Raw genomic sequence first — 17,614 nt, 5'->3', positions numbered from 1 at the left:
CTCCCTGAGCTATGATATGTGCTGGAAATAGACAAATGTCTAATATTATTTAGAACTCTTTGTGCCCAGAAAGCATCTGAGGATGAGTTGTGAATCAGGATGGATTAGATGACAAAAACAGAACTCCAAGCTAGACTATCTGACAAAGATCAAAAGGCCCAGGAAAAGGGGCAAGTTCAAATTCTTTGTGCTAAAATCACATATCACATGAGTAGTCTCTGAGTGAACTGTTTTCTCCTCCATCCATCAGCAAAATCAGAGTCTGAAAGGCAAAAGCAGCATTTGTGCCATTCCCTGGAGGACCTCCAAGAGGGGAAGCCTTGAAATACGGCATTGTCATCGGTGACAAAGAATTTCCATCTATATTCAAGTTGTTTCGGGGAAAAGTGAGGCTATTTTCACCAAATCAGCTCTCCTAAATTTCCCCAAAAAGATGCATGAAGCATTAAGGTAAAGTATTCTTCATTCAACAATGAGGGAAGAAAATTAAAGTGTACAGAGGCTGACTAGTCCCATTTTCTCTGAATACAAGTCTAGCATGATGTCAGCTCATTGGCAGAAAAATAGACATAGCTTGTACAAAAATCCAGAGTGGGAGAAAAGTTGAAATTTCCCGTGGAAAGCAGTTGCAATGGCACCTTTGGCAAAGCACACTGAGGCCACAGAAAGAGCACTGTCTGGGAAATCAGGAGCCCTGAAAAAGCCCTGGTTCTGCTAGTGAACTGGCTATGTAACGTTAGGTCAGTTACAACCTTTTGGGGACCTCAATTCCCTCCTCTATATAACGAGTGATTTGTACTAGGACAGAGGGTCTAAACCTGGGGTCTAGGAACTTGCTTTTTAAAAAAAAGTTTGATAATTATATAACTGGTTTCCTTTGTAATCCAAAGTAGTTTACTTTATGCTTTTAAAAACCTATTTCTGAGAATGGGAGTAAACAAGAATTTATTAAGCATCTATTATGTACCAGATACTGTGCTAAAATCTATTAGACAGGTGCTATTATCACCATTTTAGAGTTCAAGAATCCAAGTCAGATAGATTGACTTGCCCAGGTTCACACAGCTAGTAAGTATCAGAGGCTGGATTTGAACTCAAGTCTTCCTAACTCCAGACCCAGTGCTCTATCCACTATACCACCTGGTTCCCAGACTGCCAAAGGGTCCATGACACAAAAAGGATTAAGCATCTCTGGAGCAGATAGATATCTAAGGAACTCTTCTAACTCAGATATTCTGTAATGTTGTAAGATGTCCAAGTTCCCTTCCAATTCTTAAGGTTATCTAGAGGCCATAAATTAAAGATTACCACTGTCATGCTTTTGAGCATCATCGTTGAGCTGGAATAGGGAAATGCTCTACCCTAATTATGACACTTTCTATGTCACAGCTTCAAAATTAAAACACTGAGCAGAATGAGCACCACTAGATCTTCTACAGAGTACTATTAGGATTCATACTTACGTGCCATACAATATCAGTGCTGGATCGAAATTGTCTCAGTAGCCTCCCCACTGCACAAAAAAGCCCCAGGAAAATTCAAAACCCTTGATTCACCCTGCCAAAGTGAGACTACCTGTAATGGCCCCTTTCCCAAAGCAAGGAGTTTAAATATCAACCAGCTGCTAATTCTCCAGGAATCTCAGCATCTCTCCCCACCCTCCACCCCACCCAACCAGCAAGAATCAGCACGGTCCTGAGAGCTAGGCTCCTGACTCCTTTCCCCCAATCTAATGCCTCATCCTGCTTGACCCGAATAAGAACACTACAAAAAACTCACCAGCCTTTCCTGATTTGATTGCCCTATTCCACCCAGGGTACCAGTATGGTGCCCAATTTCATCCAAGACCCCAGTAGAGGACCCAATTCTACCTAGAGGCCCAGGCTCACCTGATCTGGTTTCTTCATCCTTCCTAACTGCCTTGAGGGTCTTCCCCTCCCAGACTGATTTTTTTGAGTAGGCAAACTAGGCCATCTTTTGCCTCAATTCTTACCCAGCCCTTAATCACTGAACAGGTGTTTCCTCAGACAAACTAAGACTTGGGAAAGACCTTAGCTTATAAAGGCCAAGGTCTCCCATTGCATCCAGGGCCCATCACCAGTCATCCCGACCTATGTCTTGCCACTGGACCCCCATGACTCTGGAGTAGAGAATAAGGCTGATGACTTTGCAGAGGCCTGCCTCACTTAAATCCAATTCACTTGCAAGTCAAGACATCACCTTCCTGATGTCCTCTTCAATAACGAAAGACAAACCGCAAACAACAATCTATTTATTGGGTGTCCCCATAATAAAGCTGGCTTGCTTTACTGTCTTCTTGTAAGTTCCGTGTTTCTTTATACTGCAGTACTGGTATCCTGAATCTTGCTCAACATATAATAAGACATACATAGGGATCTAAAAGGCTCATTGTGACTATCTCTCTACCTTTAGGAAGGACTTTGCTCACCAACTTCCTTTGGAATCATGATACATTATTACGCAATATCATAACTGGAAAGTTCTTAACATCTAGCTGAAATGCTTCTTACTATAAATCAATTCTGTCTTTTGGGGTTGCATCATTCAGTTATATATTGTTGCTGTTTGTCCTTCGTCCTCAAAAAGGACCAAAATAACATCACGATGTCAAGGTTAAGGTACAATGTGTCCCACTGTGGCTATCAGACCAATACAAGCTTGGAAGGCTCTACCAGGAGTCAGGGGCAAATTGTCTATATGACCATTTGGGAGGGAAATGTCTCTAAATTTGGGCATCTCACATTTCTTTTGAGCTACTCATAAAACACAGCACTTTCTTTGACGTAGCCACACCATGCTGGGCAGTCCTGTGCCAGTGTCTCCCATGTCTCACAATTGATACCAAAGTTCTTCAGAGAGACCTTGAGAATGTCCCTTGTATTGCTCCTTCTGAACACCTGCCCGTGTGTGAGTTATATACACAGTTTTACCTGCAAAATTAGGGAGTTTGGCTAGATGGTCTCAAAGATCCCTCCCAGCTCTAGATTTCTGACCTTATTTATTTATATTATATTATTATTTTATTATATTATATTATTTATCTTTGGGTGCCCCACAGTACCTAATAGTGCTTGCCCACGGTAGATTCTTAGTATATATTTTATTCAGAACAAGTGGTCATTCTGTAGAAAACTCAACAACCCAACAGTAGGCACTGACAAGATACACATATGCTTTATGTGGTTCAGGACATAAATGATGCGTCATACCTTTTAGAGCTGGAAGGGACCTTACAGATGAAGTCTGACGCCCTTATTTAACAGATGAGGAAACAGATTCAGAGGATTAAAGTAGCAGAGTAAGGATTTGAATCCAGAGTCTCAGATTCTAAACTCAGTCCTCTTTCCCGACTGCTGTGTTCTGGTCTGCTGTTTGTAAAACAGCCAGTTGTGTAACTATGCTGTTCCTCAGTTTCTTTATCTACAAAAGGGAGATGCCACTCATAGGCATGCTATAAGGCAAGTGAGAGGCAGGGAAGTACAGTGGAAAGTGCTAAATATGGAGGAGTCAGGAGACCAATGTTTGACCATCACCTCACACAATGTGTGACAATTTCTCAGAACCCTAATTTCCTTATCTGGAACCTTGATAATATGTTTACTGCCATCTTCACCAGATGGTTGTAAGGAAAGCACTTTGTAAACCTTAAAGCACTATAGAAATCTGAGCTATTTATTTAGTTCAAAGTCTGGGCAGCACTTAATGAATTAACTCAATAAGCATTTACTAACACCTCCTGACTTTATAATACTACTGTATGAGGCACAATGGGAATACGCAGCACAAGACAAGGTCCTTGCCCTCAAGGCTTAATCTAATTGGACAGACAAGACAAACTTACATGAAATAATTAGAGAATACAAGATAAGATCATACTGGATAATGGAGTACATTCTCTGTGTAAGTGCTGAGGGAATACAAACCAAAGGAGTGATCACAGTGGCTGAGATTAGCCAGGGAAGGCTTCTTAAATGAACTTTGGGGAAGTCTTGAAGGAATGGCCAGTGATGATGTGGGTCAACATGTGTGGTGGGTCAATATATGGCTGTTAATCTACTAAATATTTTAAAAGCAATCTACTCTGAAGAGGTCCCACTGTTTATAACACATGTGCACACACAAGCCTCTCTACATTAATCACAAACATGCTTTAAGATGCAACTCCTTCCCTCCTCAAGAACTCAGGTGAGAATACTACCTGGGGACTTCTCCAAAAGGTACTAAGAGGTCAGGATGAAATCCTGCGAGTTAACAGAAATACCAGTGACCATGGTGCTCAGTACTTCAGGATAGTTGCTAGAAGAAAATTAGCATCAGATCTGTGAAAAAGAAACATCAACCCCATCCTGCCCTGGCCAATGCAGTCTCTGAGAAAGGACAAGATCCGAGGAGTATGGCAGCTCTGCTGACTTTGCACTGAAAGTACCCTCCTTTTCGAAAAGGGCAGGCTAAAGCCCTCAGGCAGTGTTCTGCTCTGAAAGGGCTGACAGTAGAGTCTCAACTAAGTGAATATAAATATGAGAAGACTTCTTTCCTCCTCCTTCCCCCCACCCCACAGCCCATTACATTCCAACAGAGAAATCTGCACAGCTCAGAATCATGACAACCTCACATACTTTTTCCCCCATCTCCCTCTCCCCACCCCCCAGTCCCAAAGGAAGGTTTTCATGTGATCTGGAAGAAGAGGGGATGGGAATGGGAGAATAATCATAATATTATTTCCCAATCAGGGGTCTCCCATGGAGCCAGCTAGACTGATGGTGACCTTCAGCAGCTTTTCTTGGAAAAATGTACTTGAATTTCTCACACCATAATATTATGCCAATTCCTGCCTTCATGAATGATACTAACAGAACCTGGACTTCCACAATGAAAAATAGTGCAGTATTTCAAGGAAATAGAGCAAGAGTAGGAATGAGAAAGAGAAATGCACCAAGATGCCAATGGCCTGTATAAAAAGGTTTGCTACCATAACCTAGGATGCAATAGTCAAGGACAGTGATTACTGCCTAAACTTTAATGGAGGTAATCCTCCCAAATGCCAACAAATTACTTCCCCCAGCCATTTAAAAATCACAAATCTAATGCAATAATCCTATTGAAATTACAATGAGTGAAAAAGAAATTATTGGGGGCCTAGGGTTTTTGTGCAGTGAATTGAATCTCTATACAAACTAGTCCTGATTCTTTGAAAATTAAAGGTCCAGATAGACATTCTATTATTCTGCCACTCGCTCAGGACTGGAGCAAAGACTCATTATTGTCCTGTCTCTACTGGAAGTGCTTTCTAAAACCCCTACAAAGTAACAGTAACATTTTTATGCTAAATGCTGCAGGGAATTTTTCATTATTAATATTATTTATTAGTAAATCCTCTGAGTACTGAATAGCTCTGAAACTGGAAAGACTAAATTGCAATTATCTCAGACAAAAAACACATGTAATTTCAGAACATACAAGTGAAAACAGGTTAAAACAAAGAAACAAAAATTTGTTCCTGGATTGATTAAAGGAAATTTGTCACATATGACATTTCCAATATTAATAAGCACCTAGAATGCACTTTCTATTTTAGGTGTTTAGTAAAGTGACTTCAGAGAAAAAAATCAGAATTTTCATATCCTTGTTTTTTAGCTGGAGATATGAAATCACAAAAGAAGCACAAATGGCCCAAAGTTCAGACTTGAACTTGGGCCCTCAGTTCCTCAGAATCCTAACTTAGTCTTTTCTTCCATGCATTTGATTCAGTGGTCCTGATTTTCCCCAATATGTTTGATTTATTATTCCCAATTTCTGTCATTTCTTTCTGTCATTTGCAGAGGAAAAGCTGAAGGATCACAATTCAGGCACTATTATTTGGTATGGAAAGACTTCTTCCCACTAGACAGGAGGTGGAGAAAAATCTGGTGGAAGCTTTGCTTGCCACAGTCTAGATGGTCCATAAATGGGAGATTCTGGAAATCAGAGTTCATCATAAAGGAAAACTTCTCAACAAGATGAGCTGTCTAAAAATGAAATGGTACCAATAAGGGGTAAGTTATCATCACTGGAGGTCTTTAAAGAGAGACGTGAAGTTAAGAATATGGTAGATAGGATTTTGAGTTTGGGTAGGCATTAGACTATGACCTCTGAGGTCCCTTTGTACTGTGAATCTGTGATTGTACAATTATTTTGCTCTCCCATGAAAGTCTGTTATCTTAAAAATATACATACTAACCTTGTGCCCTAATTTTCGTATCTATAAAATGAGAGAGAATGGCCACTGATTATAGCATATTTACAAGGTGAAAAGGGGCTGTGCTTGTACAATCATCGTTATTTAAAGTCCAAAAGGTTTACCAGAATACATTTATTTTCTCTAATCTAACTTCGCCTTCCCCAAGCATCTACCTATACTAGGAAACTGAATATCCAGTCCATATGATGTTACAGATCCTAAAGTTTCTCAACAATGGTCTTTAACAGATAAAGAAATAGACTAAATCAGTATTATTTACAACATGTCGTTAAGAATAATTATTCACTCTTATTCATTCTCCTGGAATCAGTAATTTGCAGGATAAATCCAGAGCATTATTGAAAGTCATTATTGCAGAGATTATTCATTTATTGAACAAAGAGAAAATGCAAAGCAGTGATGAGAGATATACAGATGAATAGTATAGTCCCTGCCTTCAAGAAGCCTGCCCCTAGAGGTAGTGAAGTATATTATACTGGATTTGAGTCAATTCTTGATCTAGGAGGCAGCTAGATTGCAAAATGGATAGAGCGCCAGGCCTCGGAATCAGGAAGACTCAACTTCAAATCCAGGCCCAGATATTTCCTAGCTATGGGCCCCTGGGCAAGCCACCTAACTTTTGTCTGCCTCAATTTCTTCAGCTGCCAAATAGGGATCATAATTGCATCTACTTCACAGGGTTGTTTAGGGGGTCAAATGAGATAATATTTGTAAGTGCACAGTACCTGGCATACTTCATAAATGATTGTTTCCTTCCTGTTGTTTGCCACTCACGTTGCTTTGGGCAAGACATAAGCCCCAGTTTTCTCATCCATAAAATGACGTGGTTGGACCAGATCCAAAGTCCTGTCCAGCTCTAAACCAATGATCCAGTCATTGACTAGCTAAATCTAGTTGTTCATCTAAAGCATGTACACAAGTACCACATAGAGGAAGATAAGGGCATAAGAGAATTTAAAAACAAGTTCTGAGAGAAAGGAGAGAGCAATCACTGAAGGAATCTGGGAAGTCTTCACAGAGAAGGTAGCATTTCAGCAGGACCTCGAACAATGGGTAGAATTTCAACAGGTAGAAACGGAGGAGGGTATTCCATATGTACGTAGAGAGGTCAGGAAGAGAAAGAAGAGCAGTCTTATAGGAAGATGATGATTTCAGTTCTGGATAAGTTGAGATTGGTGTGGTTAAAGTATGCCCAGAGGGAACGGGTCTAATAGGCACTTGGAAACATGGAGTTGGAGCTAAAAGAAAGGATTGTAGATACAGATCTAAGATTCATCCACATAGAAGTGATGATAATAATAGCAAGAGGGGTAGATGTGACATCATCAAGGGAAAGGGTCTACAAAGAAAAGAAGGGTAGGATTTGTCTTTGACATTGTTCATATTTCAAAAGTAAGAGGAAGAATGGGAACCAGGAAAGAAGTGGTCAGATTGGTAAGAACCAAGAGAATTCATTGTTATAAGAGCCAAGTCAGAAAAAGGTACCAAAAAGCATTTAGATACAGAGCTGGAAGGGACCTTAGAAGCCATTTTACAGATGAGAAAACTGAGGCTCAGAAAGATCACACAGGTAGTATGTGGCTGAGTCAGGATTATAATTCAAGTTTTCACCAGGAAATTTGAGTGTTATGAGAGCTAAGGGGGGAAAAGATACCCAGAAATAGGCAACAGCATCAAGGTTGCAAAGATGTTGAGACAGAGATTAAGCTAATAAAAAGTTCACTGGATTGGGCAATTAGAAGGTCACTAATGACCCTTAAGAAAGCAATTTTTTCCCAAAACATACTAAGCAGCAGGGAACTCTGAAAAAAAGTCACCTGTGAACATATATGCATGTAGATGCCTAAAACTCCCAACACAGAAGGGTACCACCAAAATCCTACTCCAATGCCTTAACATGGTTTGGAGGAGATGGAGAGGTCTTTGAAGACTATGCCAACAGAGTATCAACGAAGAATCTGCCTTGGGGCCTGACTACCTTTAGGAATGTGACTCTTATCAAGCTGGAAAGGATCCAAGATATGCCTATGGATGTCCTGTATGACCACAAATAGCCTGCAAATAGCCCATCTAAAATTTCCTAGATTTGCTCCTCTGGATTCTCCATCATGGCCCTATGCCTGGTACCTTCCTCCTTCCCCACCCCTGCAACCTGCTGGGATTCTTTTTACAGCTTCCTTTTTGTGCATTGTCTTCTCCCATTAGACTGTAAGCTCCTTGTGGGCAAGGACTATTTTTTGCCTTTTTTGTATCCCCAGTGCTTGGCACCTGGCATATAATAGGCATTTAATAAATGTTTATTGGCTGGCGAAGTTCATCATCAAGCTGTTCATGGTGTAGGGAATTCTTCAGCCACAGCAAACTCTCAAAGACAATCCAGTAATGAGTATAGATTGCAGTAAATTACGGACCACAGAAGTCTAAATATATGCTGATTCAGCTTGTGGGGAAAATTACGAAATAGAACATTATATTTGTGATAAGCAATGAGAATAGGAAATTCATGTCTATAACGAAACATGAGGCTTGTGGCTAAAAAAAAATATGTTATGTTAATGTAATGGAGAATTATTATACTGCAAGAAATTGTGAAAGAGATGGATGTAGAGAAACCAGGGAAGAACTGTACGAACTGATGCAGAATGAGGTGAACAGAACCAAGAGAACAACTGGTACAACTAACAACAACATTATAAAAACAAACACCATCAAAACACTTAAAGAACTCTTATCAATCCAATGACCAACCAGAATTCCAGAAGACCAATGCTGAAACATGCAATCTACCTCCTGACAAAGAGGTGATGGACTCAAGATGCAGAATAAGATACATCAATAGTACATGGTCAATTTGGAAATTTGTTTTGACTCTATATATTTGTTACAAAGATTTTGTTTTTTCTTTTTGGGGGGAGGGGGTGGAGTTTGAAAAGAGAGAAAATAAATGCTTTGTTAGTTGAAAAAAAAACTTTTAAAGAAATATTAATGACTCTCATAGCTTCTAAACTGAAATCCCTAAAGTGCTGACCTAAACATGTCACTCTCCCTCAAGAAGCTTTAGTGGCTCCACATTGTCTTTAGGATAAAAGGTAGGCTTCTCAGTTTGACATTTAAAGACTTTCAAAAATCTGGTTCCAAACTATCTTTCCAGGCTGATTACACATTGTTCCTTTTCCTGCATCCTATGGTCCAGCCAGACTGGCCCATTTGCTCTTCCTTCGTAGGCATTCACAAAATGCTTATTGATGATCGATTGCCCAAGCTCATACAGGAACACAGCTACGATCTTTGAAAAGTTTGATTTATCGGGGTTTTTTAAAAAATATTCATTCCTATCTCTTTTGAACTGAATAATTAATTTTGAAGTGAGTAAGTGTTCCTGGTATTATTATCCCCATTTTACCGATAAGGTAACTGAGACTGAGGAAAGTTGAATGACTTGCCCAAAATAACAAAAGGTAAGAAGAGTCAAGTTAAGATTCAAACCCAATTCTTACTAATTCCAACCCCCATGTTCTGTCCACTAGGTCATGCTGCCTAGCTCTGGCTGCTTTGCCTCCTATACCATACCAGAAAAGGTCCAGTGATATAGTAACACATGTTTATTTGTATCACAAATTTGGCCTCCCTACTATGCATATCTCTAGTGGAGTCTTAGAGTAGGAAAAGTACTAGATGATTCAGAAATTCTGCCGTTGCCACTAGATATTGACAAACGGCAAGTCACCAACTGCTCTCTAAACTTTCATTTCCTTACCTGTAAAATGTGAGGAAGAAGCATTTTTTATAGAGTCTACTATGTGCCAGGCACTGTTTTACAAATATTATAGCATTTGATCCTCACAATTCTTTGAGGTAGGCACTAGTCATTTTCTCATCAGTAAAACAAGGATGAGAAGATGTAAGGCATTTACCCCACAGCTGCCATGAGAATCAAATGAGATGATATAAAGTGCTCTATGTTATTGTTGTTCAGTCATGTCCAATTCTTCAAGACCCCATTTGGGATTTTCCTGGCAAAGATACTTGAGTAGTTTTGCCATTACCTTCTCCAGCTCGTTTTACAGATGAGAAATCTGAGGCAAACAGAGTTAAGTGACTTGTCCAGGGTCACAAAGCTAGAAAGTTTTTGAGGCTAGATTTGAACTCTGGAAGATGAATCTTCCAGACTCCAGACCTAGCCCTCTGCCCACTTTGACACCTAGGTGCCCCAAAGTGCTCTATACATATCAGCTATTATTATAGTGATACTTGAGACTTATAAGTTCTTTTAAGTTCTTTGACAGAGACCCGAGACGTAGCATTTGGGAGCTAATGGGAAATGCCCATCAAGAACTGAATTGTGAGGCTAGGTGATATAGCAGACCTGTCACTTTCAGCCTCAGCTTCCTCATCTGCAAAATGGGGATAATAATAGCACAATCTGTTTGTCTCAGTTTCCTCATCTGTAAAATGGAGATAATAATAGCACCTCCTTCCCAGGGTTATTGTGAGGATCAGATGAGATATAATAACTGCACACAGTAAGTGCTATATAAATGTTAGTTATTATTACTGTTATTGTTATTATTGTTATTAGTGCCACTATCTTCCAAGGAACCCAGTTCTTGCATGAGTCCTGGGTTCAAAGTGCTTGTTGACCCCTTAGGCTTTTAGAGTACCTCTGTGTCCTCTGACCAAACTTACCACCAGAGAATACTGAGGAGATTAGAGATCTCTAGGTATGAATTCTTCAGCAAGAGACTTTGTATCTCTTTGACCAACTTGCCCATCCATCAAATAAATGTAATTCAACAACATTTGCTACCTATCCCAAAGGAATTATGTGAGGATTCATGAAGCAGTATTATATCTAGAAAGTGCTCAGGGGACAAAGGAGGAGCTATAGAAACCACCCGTTACTTTGAATAGAAACCAGAAACCTGGTGTGGCATAAAAGCTATCAGCCTCTTGCCTACTTAACAACAACTGGACCTCACACAGCACATTTCTATTAAAAAAAAAAAAGAAAGAAACCTAAAGCACTTTGCAAATTGTCATCTGGAAAAAAAATCCACAACATACTGCTGTTTGCATGATTTCCATGGTTTTACAAACAGGATAACTCAGGCACAAAGAGGGCAGAATTGTTTTCTTCCATGGGAGGAGAGAAAGGGCTAAGAAAAAACAAACCTGTCTTTAGATAACATGACTTCTAATCTTGCCTTTCCCATTAAGGATTTTGACCTGTCCACATAATCACCTAGTAGTGCTGAAAATTCCTGAGTACATTCTGGTATCAATCAAAATGGTCATTTTTTTGCTAATTATACCCAAAATCACTTTTCTCCCTTCAGTGTTCAAACTCTACATGGTTGAGTCACAATGATGCCTCTTGTTCTTATGAAACTTAACTCCTCCTGTGCCCAAGGGCCACAGAGGTACACAATTTGCTCATAAATGCAGCTAGAAGAAGAAAGGATTGATTTTAAAGCCATATGGCCCTTGTTGCAGCAGAGAACATGGCATTTAATTGGTTAAAATGACTGTAAATCTTAAAGACAGAACAGTAATTATAGTTAATCTGAGGGTGCAACCACCAAAATTTTTCTTTCCTAAATAAAACACAAAAGCCTTGAATCATTATTCCAGCTGTTGATGTTAAGAAGAAATACTTGCAGTTAAAAACTAAGAATCCACACATATACCTCATTGCTAACAATGAGCTAATCAAAAGCATCCTTGTTCCTGGTTAAGTATTGTACATTTTCCTGCACTAAAAGTCATGCTTCACTGCATAGCTCCACATATAAAACTCAGGCTACTTACATAGCAGTCAAGTGTGGCATTATGTAATATTCATGTGTACATTTAAAGTGATACCTTCTGACTACTGCCTGTGAATGAAAGCATTTCTTGACCTGCCTGGATCACTGCAAGATTATATGGAAAGTTGATTCATGCCTGCTATAATGCTGTTTGGGGAACATTCATTTCTCTCTGGCAAAGTAATCAGTTTTGCTAAGTTCCTTGTATTTCATAATGTAAATAAAACTGACAAATATTTTGGGCTGACTCTTATTAGAATGCAGATGAAATTTCCAGCCTGCTTCATTTGGTTGGATAAGCACGGTGGTTCAGTGATTACAGCTCTGGACTGGTAGCCAGGAAGACTTCAAATTCTGCCTTAGATACTTCCCTAGCTATATGACCAGGTACCAGTCACTTAACTTCTCAGTTTCTTTATATGTAAAATGGGCATAACAGCTCCTACCTCACAAGGCTGCTACAAGGATCAAATGGAAAAGTACCTAAAGCACTTTCCAACCCTGAAAGTTCAATTTAAATGTCAGCCATTCTTCAATAATAATAAAAATCCACCCATAAAATTCAACCGATGCATTTTATTTCCATCCTTTGTTCCTTCTAATTGTAGGAACAATATTCTTATTGTAGATGGTCATCACAGACCTTAGTGGTGCTCTGGTCTAACACATAGTCCAATACTCTCCTTTTACAGATGAGGAAGTTTAAATGACTTTTCCAAGATCACACCAGTAGTAAGTAGAAACATGAAATTTGAATCCAGTTTCTTCTGTTGGCTTTATTCCCCTCCCCCCCTTTTTTTTCTGAAAACAGTACATGTTCATTCTGATTTACCATTACACTAATTATAACCCTTAAAGAGTAGCATACAGGACCCATTCTATAAAAAAGGCATCCTTGGGAATGGCCTAAAGGGATCTGGTGTTGTTGAAACTAATTATGGCTTCCAAATATAACATTTAATGTCTCAAGGTACCACACAACCTTTTATCAGATAGCACTATTCTGGCAAACCTAAAATTAATGGGCAAAACAGCCTTTTAAATACATTGGAGTTTATTTTTAGTTTGCTGACTAATTTTATTATGTGACTATGAATGGTGTTTGAAATCCTCTTCCATTGTTCTCCATTAAAATATAACATTCTGACAACAATTCAAGAGTTAATTATTATTTCTGAGCTAAATTCTGCAAATCCTGAAAACAATTCTCCTGATGGTGATTTCCAACATTCAGAATTTTACCACCTTTGTTGGGGTTTGTACACAAACAAGCTAAGCATTCAGATAGTTACTCCCTCACTCTCTTTTACAGGATCACAAATACTCCATTCCAAAAGTCACAGAAATAAAAACTGGGAAACGCCTCTGAATAAACAGCATCAGAAAATCCTCGAGAGCAATTCCTTCTTTTTCTTGACACCTCTGTGCCCCAAACACCCAAGAAAACTCTTTGAAGTGGGAGAGTAAATATTATCATTTGATAGTACTTGGACCCAACAGGGCAAACACGATTGCATTGTGTTACATTCTGAGAGCCCTGTTGGCCATTCACTACACACCACCACTGTGAGGGTTGCTATGGCAGAACCCAATGTGTATTAACGCTCAATCAGTTCTGGAGCCCTAGGATGCCTCTTCTGGGCTGTTCCCCTTAATCTTTCTGCACAATACAATGCTATTAAAAACAAACAACTAACTTCAGGATATAAGATTCTGGGAGGAGGAGGATATTAACTGGCAAAGAGAAACACCGATACTTAACTGGTATTTGCTTTCACAGCCTTCGCAGGTTTATTTGTTTATTTTAAATCTTCAGGGGACACGGGTGGAGGAGAGAAACCTGACCCCGAATTTGAAAGAAGGGGAAAAAAAGCCTAGGGTCGTGCGGCAACGTGGGGATGGGAAAAAGGATGAGAGGAAGTGCCATCAGCATATTCCAATGTCTGTCAAACATCCTGACAGAACAGATATTGGTGTTGTGTCTGCTAGCAATGCATGCCTACGGGCAAAGAGGAGGAACTGAGAGAAAGGTATAGAAGGATATAAGGTCTGAGAGGGAGGAATTTTTTAAATGGGGAGAGAATGCAAGAGCATCCCCGGGTCTGAGAACCCCAGACTAGGAATATTCCTCTGGGATAGTTCAGTTCAGCTCTCCTGGACAGACCAAGCCGGAGCTTAGGTGAAAACGCAGCAGAACGGCTGTGGAGATGCTCGCTACCAGCGCGTATAAAATAGGTTAGAAACTCCCCGGCGGCTGGAGAACAAGCATTCAGGGGCCGTCCCCGAGAAGCTGCAGCCAGCAGCCACTGTACCCAGAGGAAATGCCTCGGGATGCCCAAGGGACTCAGGTTCGTGCCCAGCCCCTGTCCCCCCTGAGCTCCTCCCCTCTGCATACTCTCCTATTTCTCCACAGGCTGGCTCCCCTTCCCCTCCCCCCAGCCCCAGCTCTCCCTGGCAGGGACCGGCCTTACCTTGCTGGAGAAGGGGCCCGGGAGAAGCAGCTTCAGAATCTGTCTCTTCAGCTCCACCAGGCGGGCGTTGCAGTTCTCGCACCAGACGCCGCGGTCCGAGCCTGGAGAGGAGCCGCCCCCGCTGCCCGAGCCCGGGGAACCCGTGCCAAAGCCTGGCGAGCCGCCCAGAGAGCCAGGCGAGCTGGTGCCGATGCCAGGGGAGGCAGGTCCAGGGGAGCCCGTAAACGAACTCGGGGACGAAGTGCCTGAACCAGGGGACGGGGTACCCGACGAGCCGAGCGCTGAGCCGGCGCCCTCGGGGTTAGGCCGGCTCCCCGCCCGGGACTCTTCATAGGCTTTCCTGTACCAGCTTTCGGGGGAGAAGGGGGCGGCGGTCTTGGTAGGGGAGCAGACTTCGTTCACCTGGAGAGGGGTAGAGACGCGGGGTTTAAGCGGATGCATGGACAGTTTGCTCCGGCGTGCGTGGCTGTGTGTGTGTGTGTGTGTGTGTGCACGCGTGTGCGTGGATGTATGCCTCTCAGGATCGTTTAGAGTTCAGGCACCGCTGCTGCTCGCGGCCAAATGCTCCCTCCATCAAGTCTCTTTAATTGTCCTTAAGTAAATGCCGACAGCCCGTGTGCAGCCTACCTGAGAGACCTGCACCCAAATAGCAGATTACACCGGGCGTCTGTAAACACCTTGGATGGGGCGTGGAAAGCCATGAACAGGGGCCTGAAATGACTTAGGTAATGAAGAAATTCCCGCGCCCCCGCCCATTTTACAGCAGTCCAGAGTATCTATCTCAGCCCTGTCCCCTCTGTGCACCTCCCCCACCCAGGGAAGAGCACCCAAGCGTGAGATCCCGGGAGCCCCCGTCTTGAAGAAATCCCAAATAAGGGAACTTCGAACTTGGAACCCTACTCGATTTGATTCATTCAAGCGAAAGCGTCAAGGTTCCCAGTCAGTCCTAGGTTTAAGTCAAAGGCTAACACCGCGGGAGGGAAATGGTTAGAGAAACATCAGAGAAATCCCAAAACGCCGAAATTCAGTTTAACTCCGCTGAAACATGCAGCAATGCTGCAAAAGTTATAGCGAGGAGTGACGCTTTTAAAATCATGCAGGAAGGAGAAGGCTTTTCATATACCCTTCTAGACATGCAGTCTGGCTTGCTTTTGCCCACTCACTCATACTGGACTCCCTTAGCTGAACTGCACACAGAGATCCCTCTGCTCCGGTATCAGAAAAAGGGAAAGCAGGGACGCTTAGGATGTTAACATGCAGCTTAATAAGGTTAACCTGTTTGTATCATTTGTTATATGTCAGCTTACAGAGAGACAGCGACAGAACAGGGGGATATTTTAAAACCCTCGGCACAGATGGTTCTAAAGCATCTCTGCACGTTATTGCTGACAACTTACCCCGTATTTTCTGCTCCTGGTTGTGACTGCGATCCTCTCTTTATTCCCAGCCACAGAATTCATGGTGACTTTGCCCAAAAAAAAAAAAAGACACCGTCTAAAATGTTCCACCAGTGTTACGTCAAAAGAGAAAATCTTCAAACCCAGAAAAAGGTTCACCGATTGTATGGAGATGTATGCATGCTCTACCCTAAATTCGAGGTTTCTTCATTGAAAAAAAAATAACAAAATGAAATGAACGGTAACTGGCCTCAGAAGTGATACCACCAATTTTCAGCCAAAGCTGGGATGGGTGGTTTATATTCTTTCCCCCTTTCTTTCAAATCATTTTCCCCCTCGTTCTGTTCGGTTTCCTTCACTTATACTCCTTATTTTCCCAGAACAGGTAACATCCAGATAATTAGCATTTCTCTCTGCCCCGCAAATACAGTTTTCCTCCGCAATTGAAATTTTTTAAAAAATGCACACATGCACAACACACACGTACGCGCACACTGGGTAGCTGCAGAAAAGGTAAAAAGCAGAGAGGTTCTGCCTCGCCTCGAAGCAGGGACTTCTCCCTCCCTTTGCTGAGTGGTGTTGCGGTAACTTGTTTCCTTCAGCAAGGTTTGCAACTGAGTTAAAAGAAATCCTCCAAAAATATAAGGATCCAGCGTTGGGGAGGAGCTTCGGAGACTCCTGGAGCCAATATCCTTCTCCCCATTTGTGCCTGACAGTTTAGCGAGGAGGTTCTGGCTATAGGAACCTTCCCCGGTCAGCGGAGGAGCTGCGGAGCATGTGTAAGCAAAGGCTAGAGAGCCTCAGAGAACACTTCATTGCAGTCCCGGGAAAGGCATGTGCTGCTGCTGCTGCTGTAGTAGCAGCAGCGGCGCGGATCCATTTTATTTTGCAGCACTCTTGAGTGACATTGAGATCTACTGGGGCTGGTTGGTTTGTTTGTTTGTTCCCTTAAGGAGGCAGAGGAGAGAAGGGGGGGAAGGGAAGTCTAACGCGTCCCTTCCCGGGAAGTTACTAGGGGAGTGATTCGGCGGGGTTAAGGAAACCAAGTCTCCAACGTGAAGCTGCAGCCGAGAAGGGCAGGGAGGCTCGACCCTCGCGGCCACAGGCATTGCCGCCTCCCCCCACCTCTTCTCTCTCGCCCTTTCCCCTAAACCGGCTTTCGATTTTTATCTTTGAAACCTGGGCTTGCAAAAGGGATTGGGCCACGGAGCTGCCCGGCCCTCCCCGCCCGCCCTTTGTTCTCTCGCCACAAACCTTGTAAAAAGGATGGATTTCCCTAATAATTGTTCGGTTTAAGCCTTGGATGGTGGTTCCTACTGTTCATCCCCTTTGCACCTGACTCTGCATCCTAACCCCGAGCACCAGCACGAGGAACGCACTTCCCCGCCTCCTTCTCCCCTCACCCCAAGCTAAATTAGCCAAGATATGGGCAGGTGACACTCGGGGCCCGCTGGAGAAACCACCTTAATGGAAACTCGGGAAGCCTTGGCCCCAAGACACCTACAAACAGTCTCCCTCCTCATACACGTGGCGTGTCAAGGGTTCCAATTCTATACCCTCCCACTCCCTCTCGGTTCTCCCCCGGCGCAGATGCCCCTGAGGGCAGGATGCTGGCATATGCCGGGCCTCCGCACGTGGCTGCTCTGGGGTGTCATTTTTAATTTCCTGGGAGCGACATTT

General features: G+C 42.3%; 1 protein-coding gene across 1 annotated transcript in view; it reads right to left on the bottom strand.

Moving 5' to 3' along the window:
- Positions 1–16,622, bottom strand: part of KIF26B (kinesin family member 26B) — a 622,963-nt gene extending 606,341 nt beyond the window's left edge. Inside the window, exons 1-2 of the mRNA XM_020982108.2 lie at positions 15,935–16,622; positions 14,538–14,939 (exon numbers count right to left, since the gene is read on the bottom strand). Of these exons, the coding sequence (XP_020837767.1) occupies positions 14,538–14,939; positions 15,935–15,997 (465 nt within the window). The 5' untranslated portion in view covers positions 15,998–16,622. The remainder of the gene's footprint in view (positions 1–14,537; positions 14,940–15,934) is intronic.
- Between the last annotated feature and the right edge of the window lie 992 nt (positions 16,623–17,614).

This window comes from Phascolarctos cinereus, unplaced genomic scaffold (assembly GCF_003287225.1).
Source record: "Phascolarctos cinereus isolate Bilbo 61053 unplaced genomic scaffold, phaCin_HiC Scaffold_5;HRSCAF=322, whole genome shotgun sequence".
Taxonomy (NCBI): domain Eukaryota; kingdom Metazoa; phylum Chordata; class Mammalia; order Diprotodontia; family Phascolarctidae; genus Phascolarctos; species Phascolarctos cinereus.
This window is presented reverse-complemented; position numbering and strand designations above follow the sequence as displayed.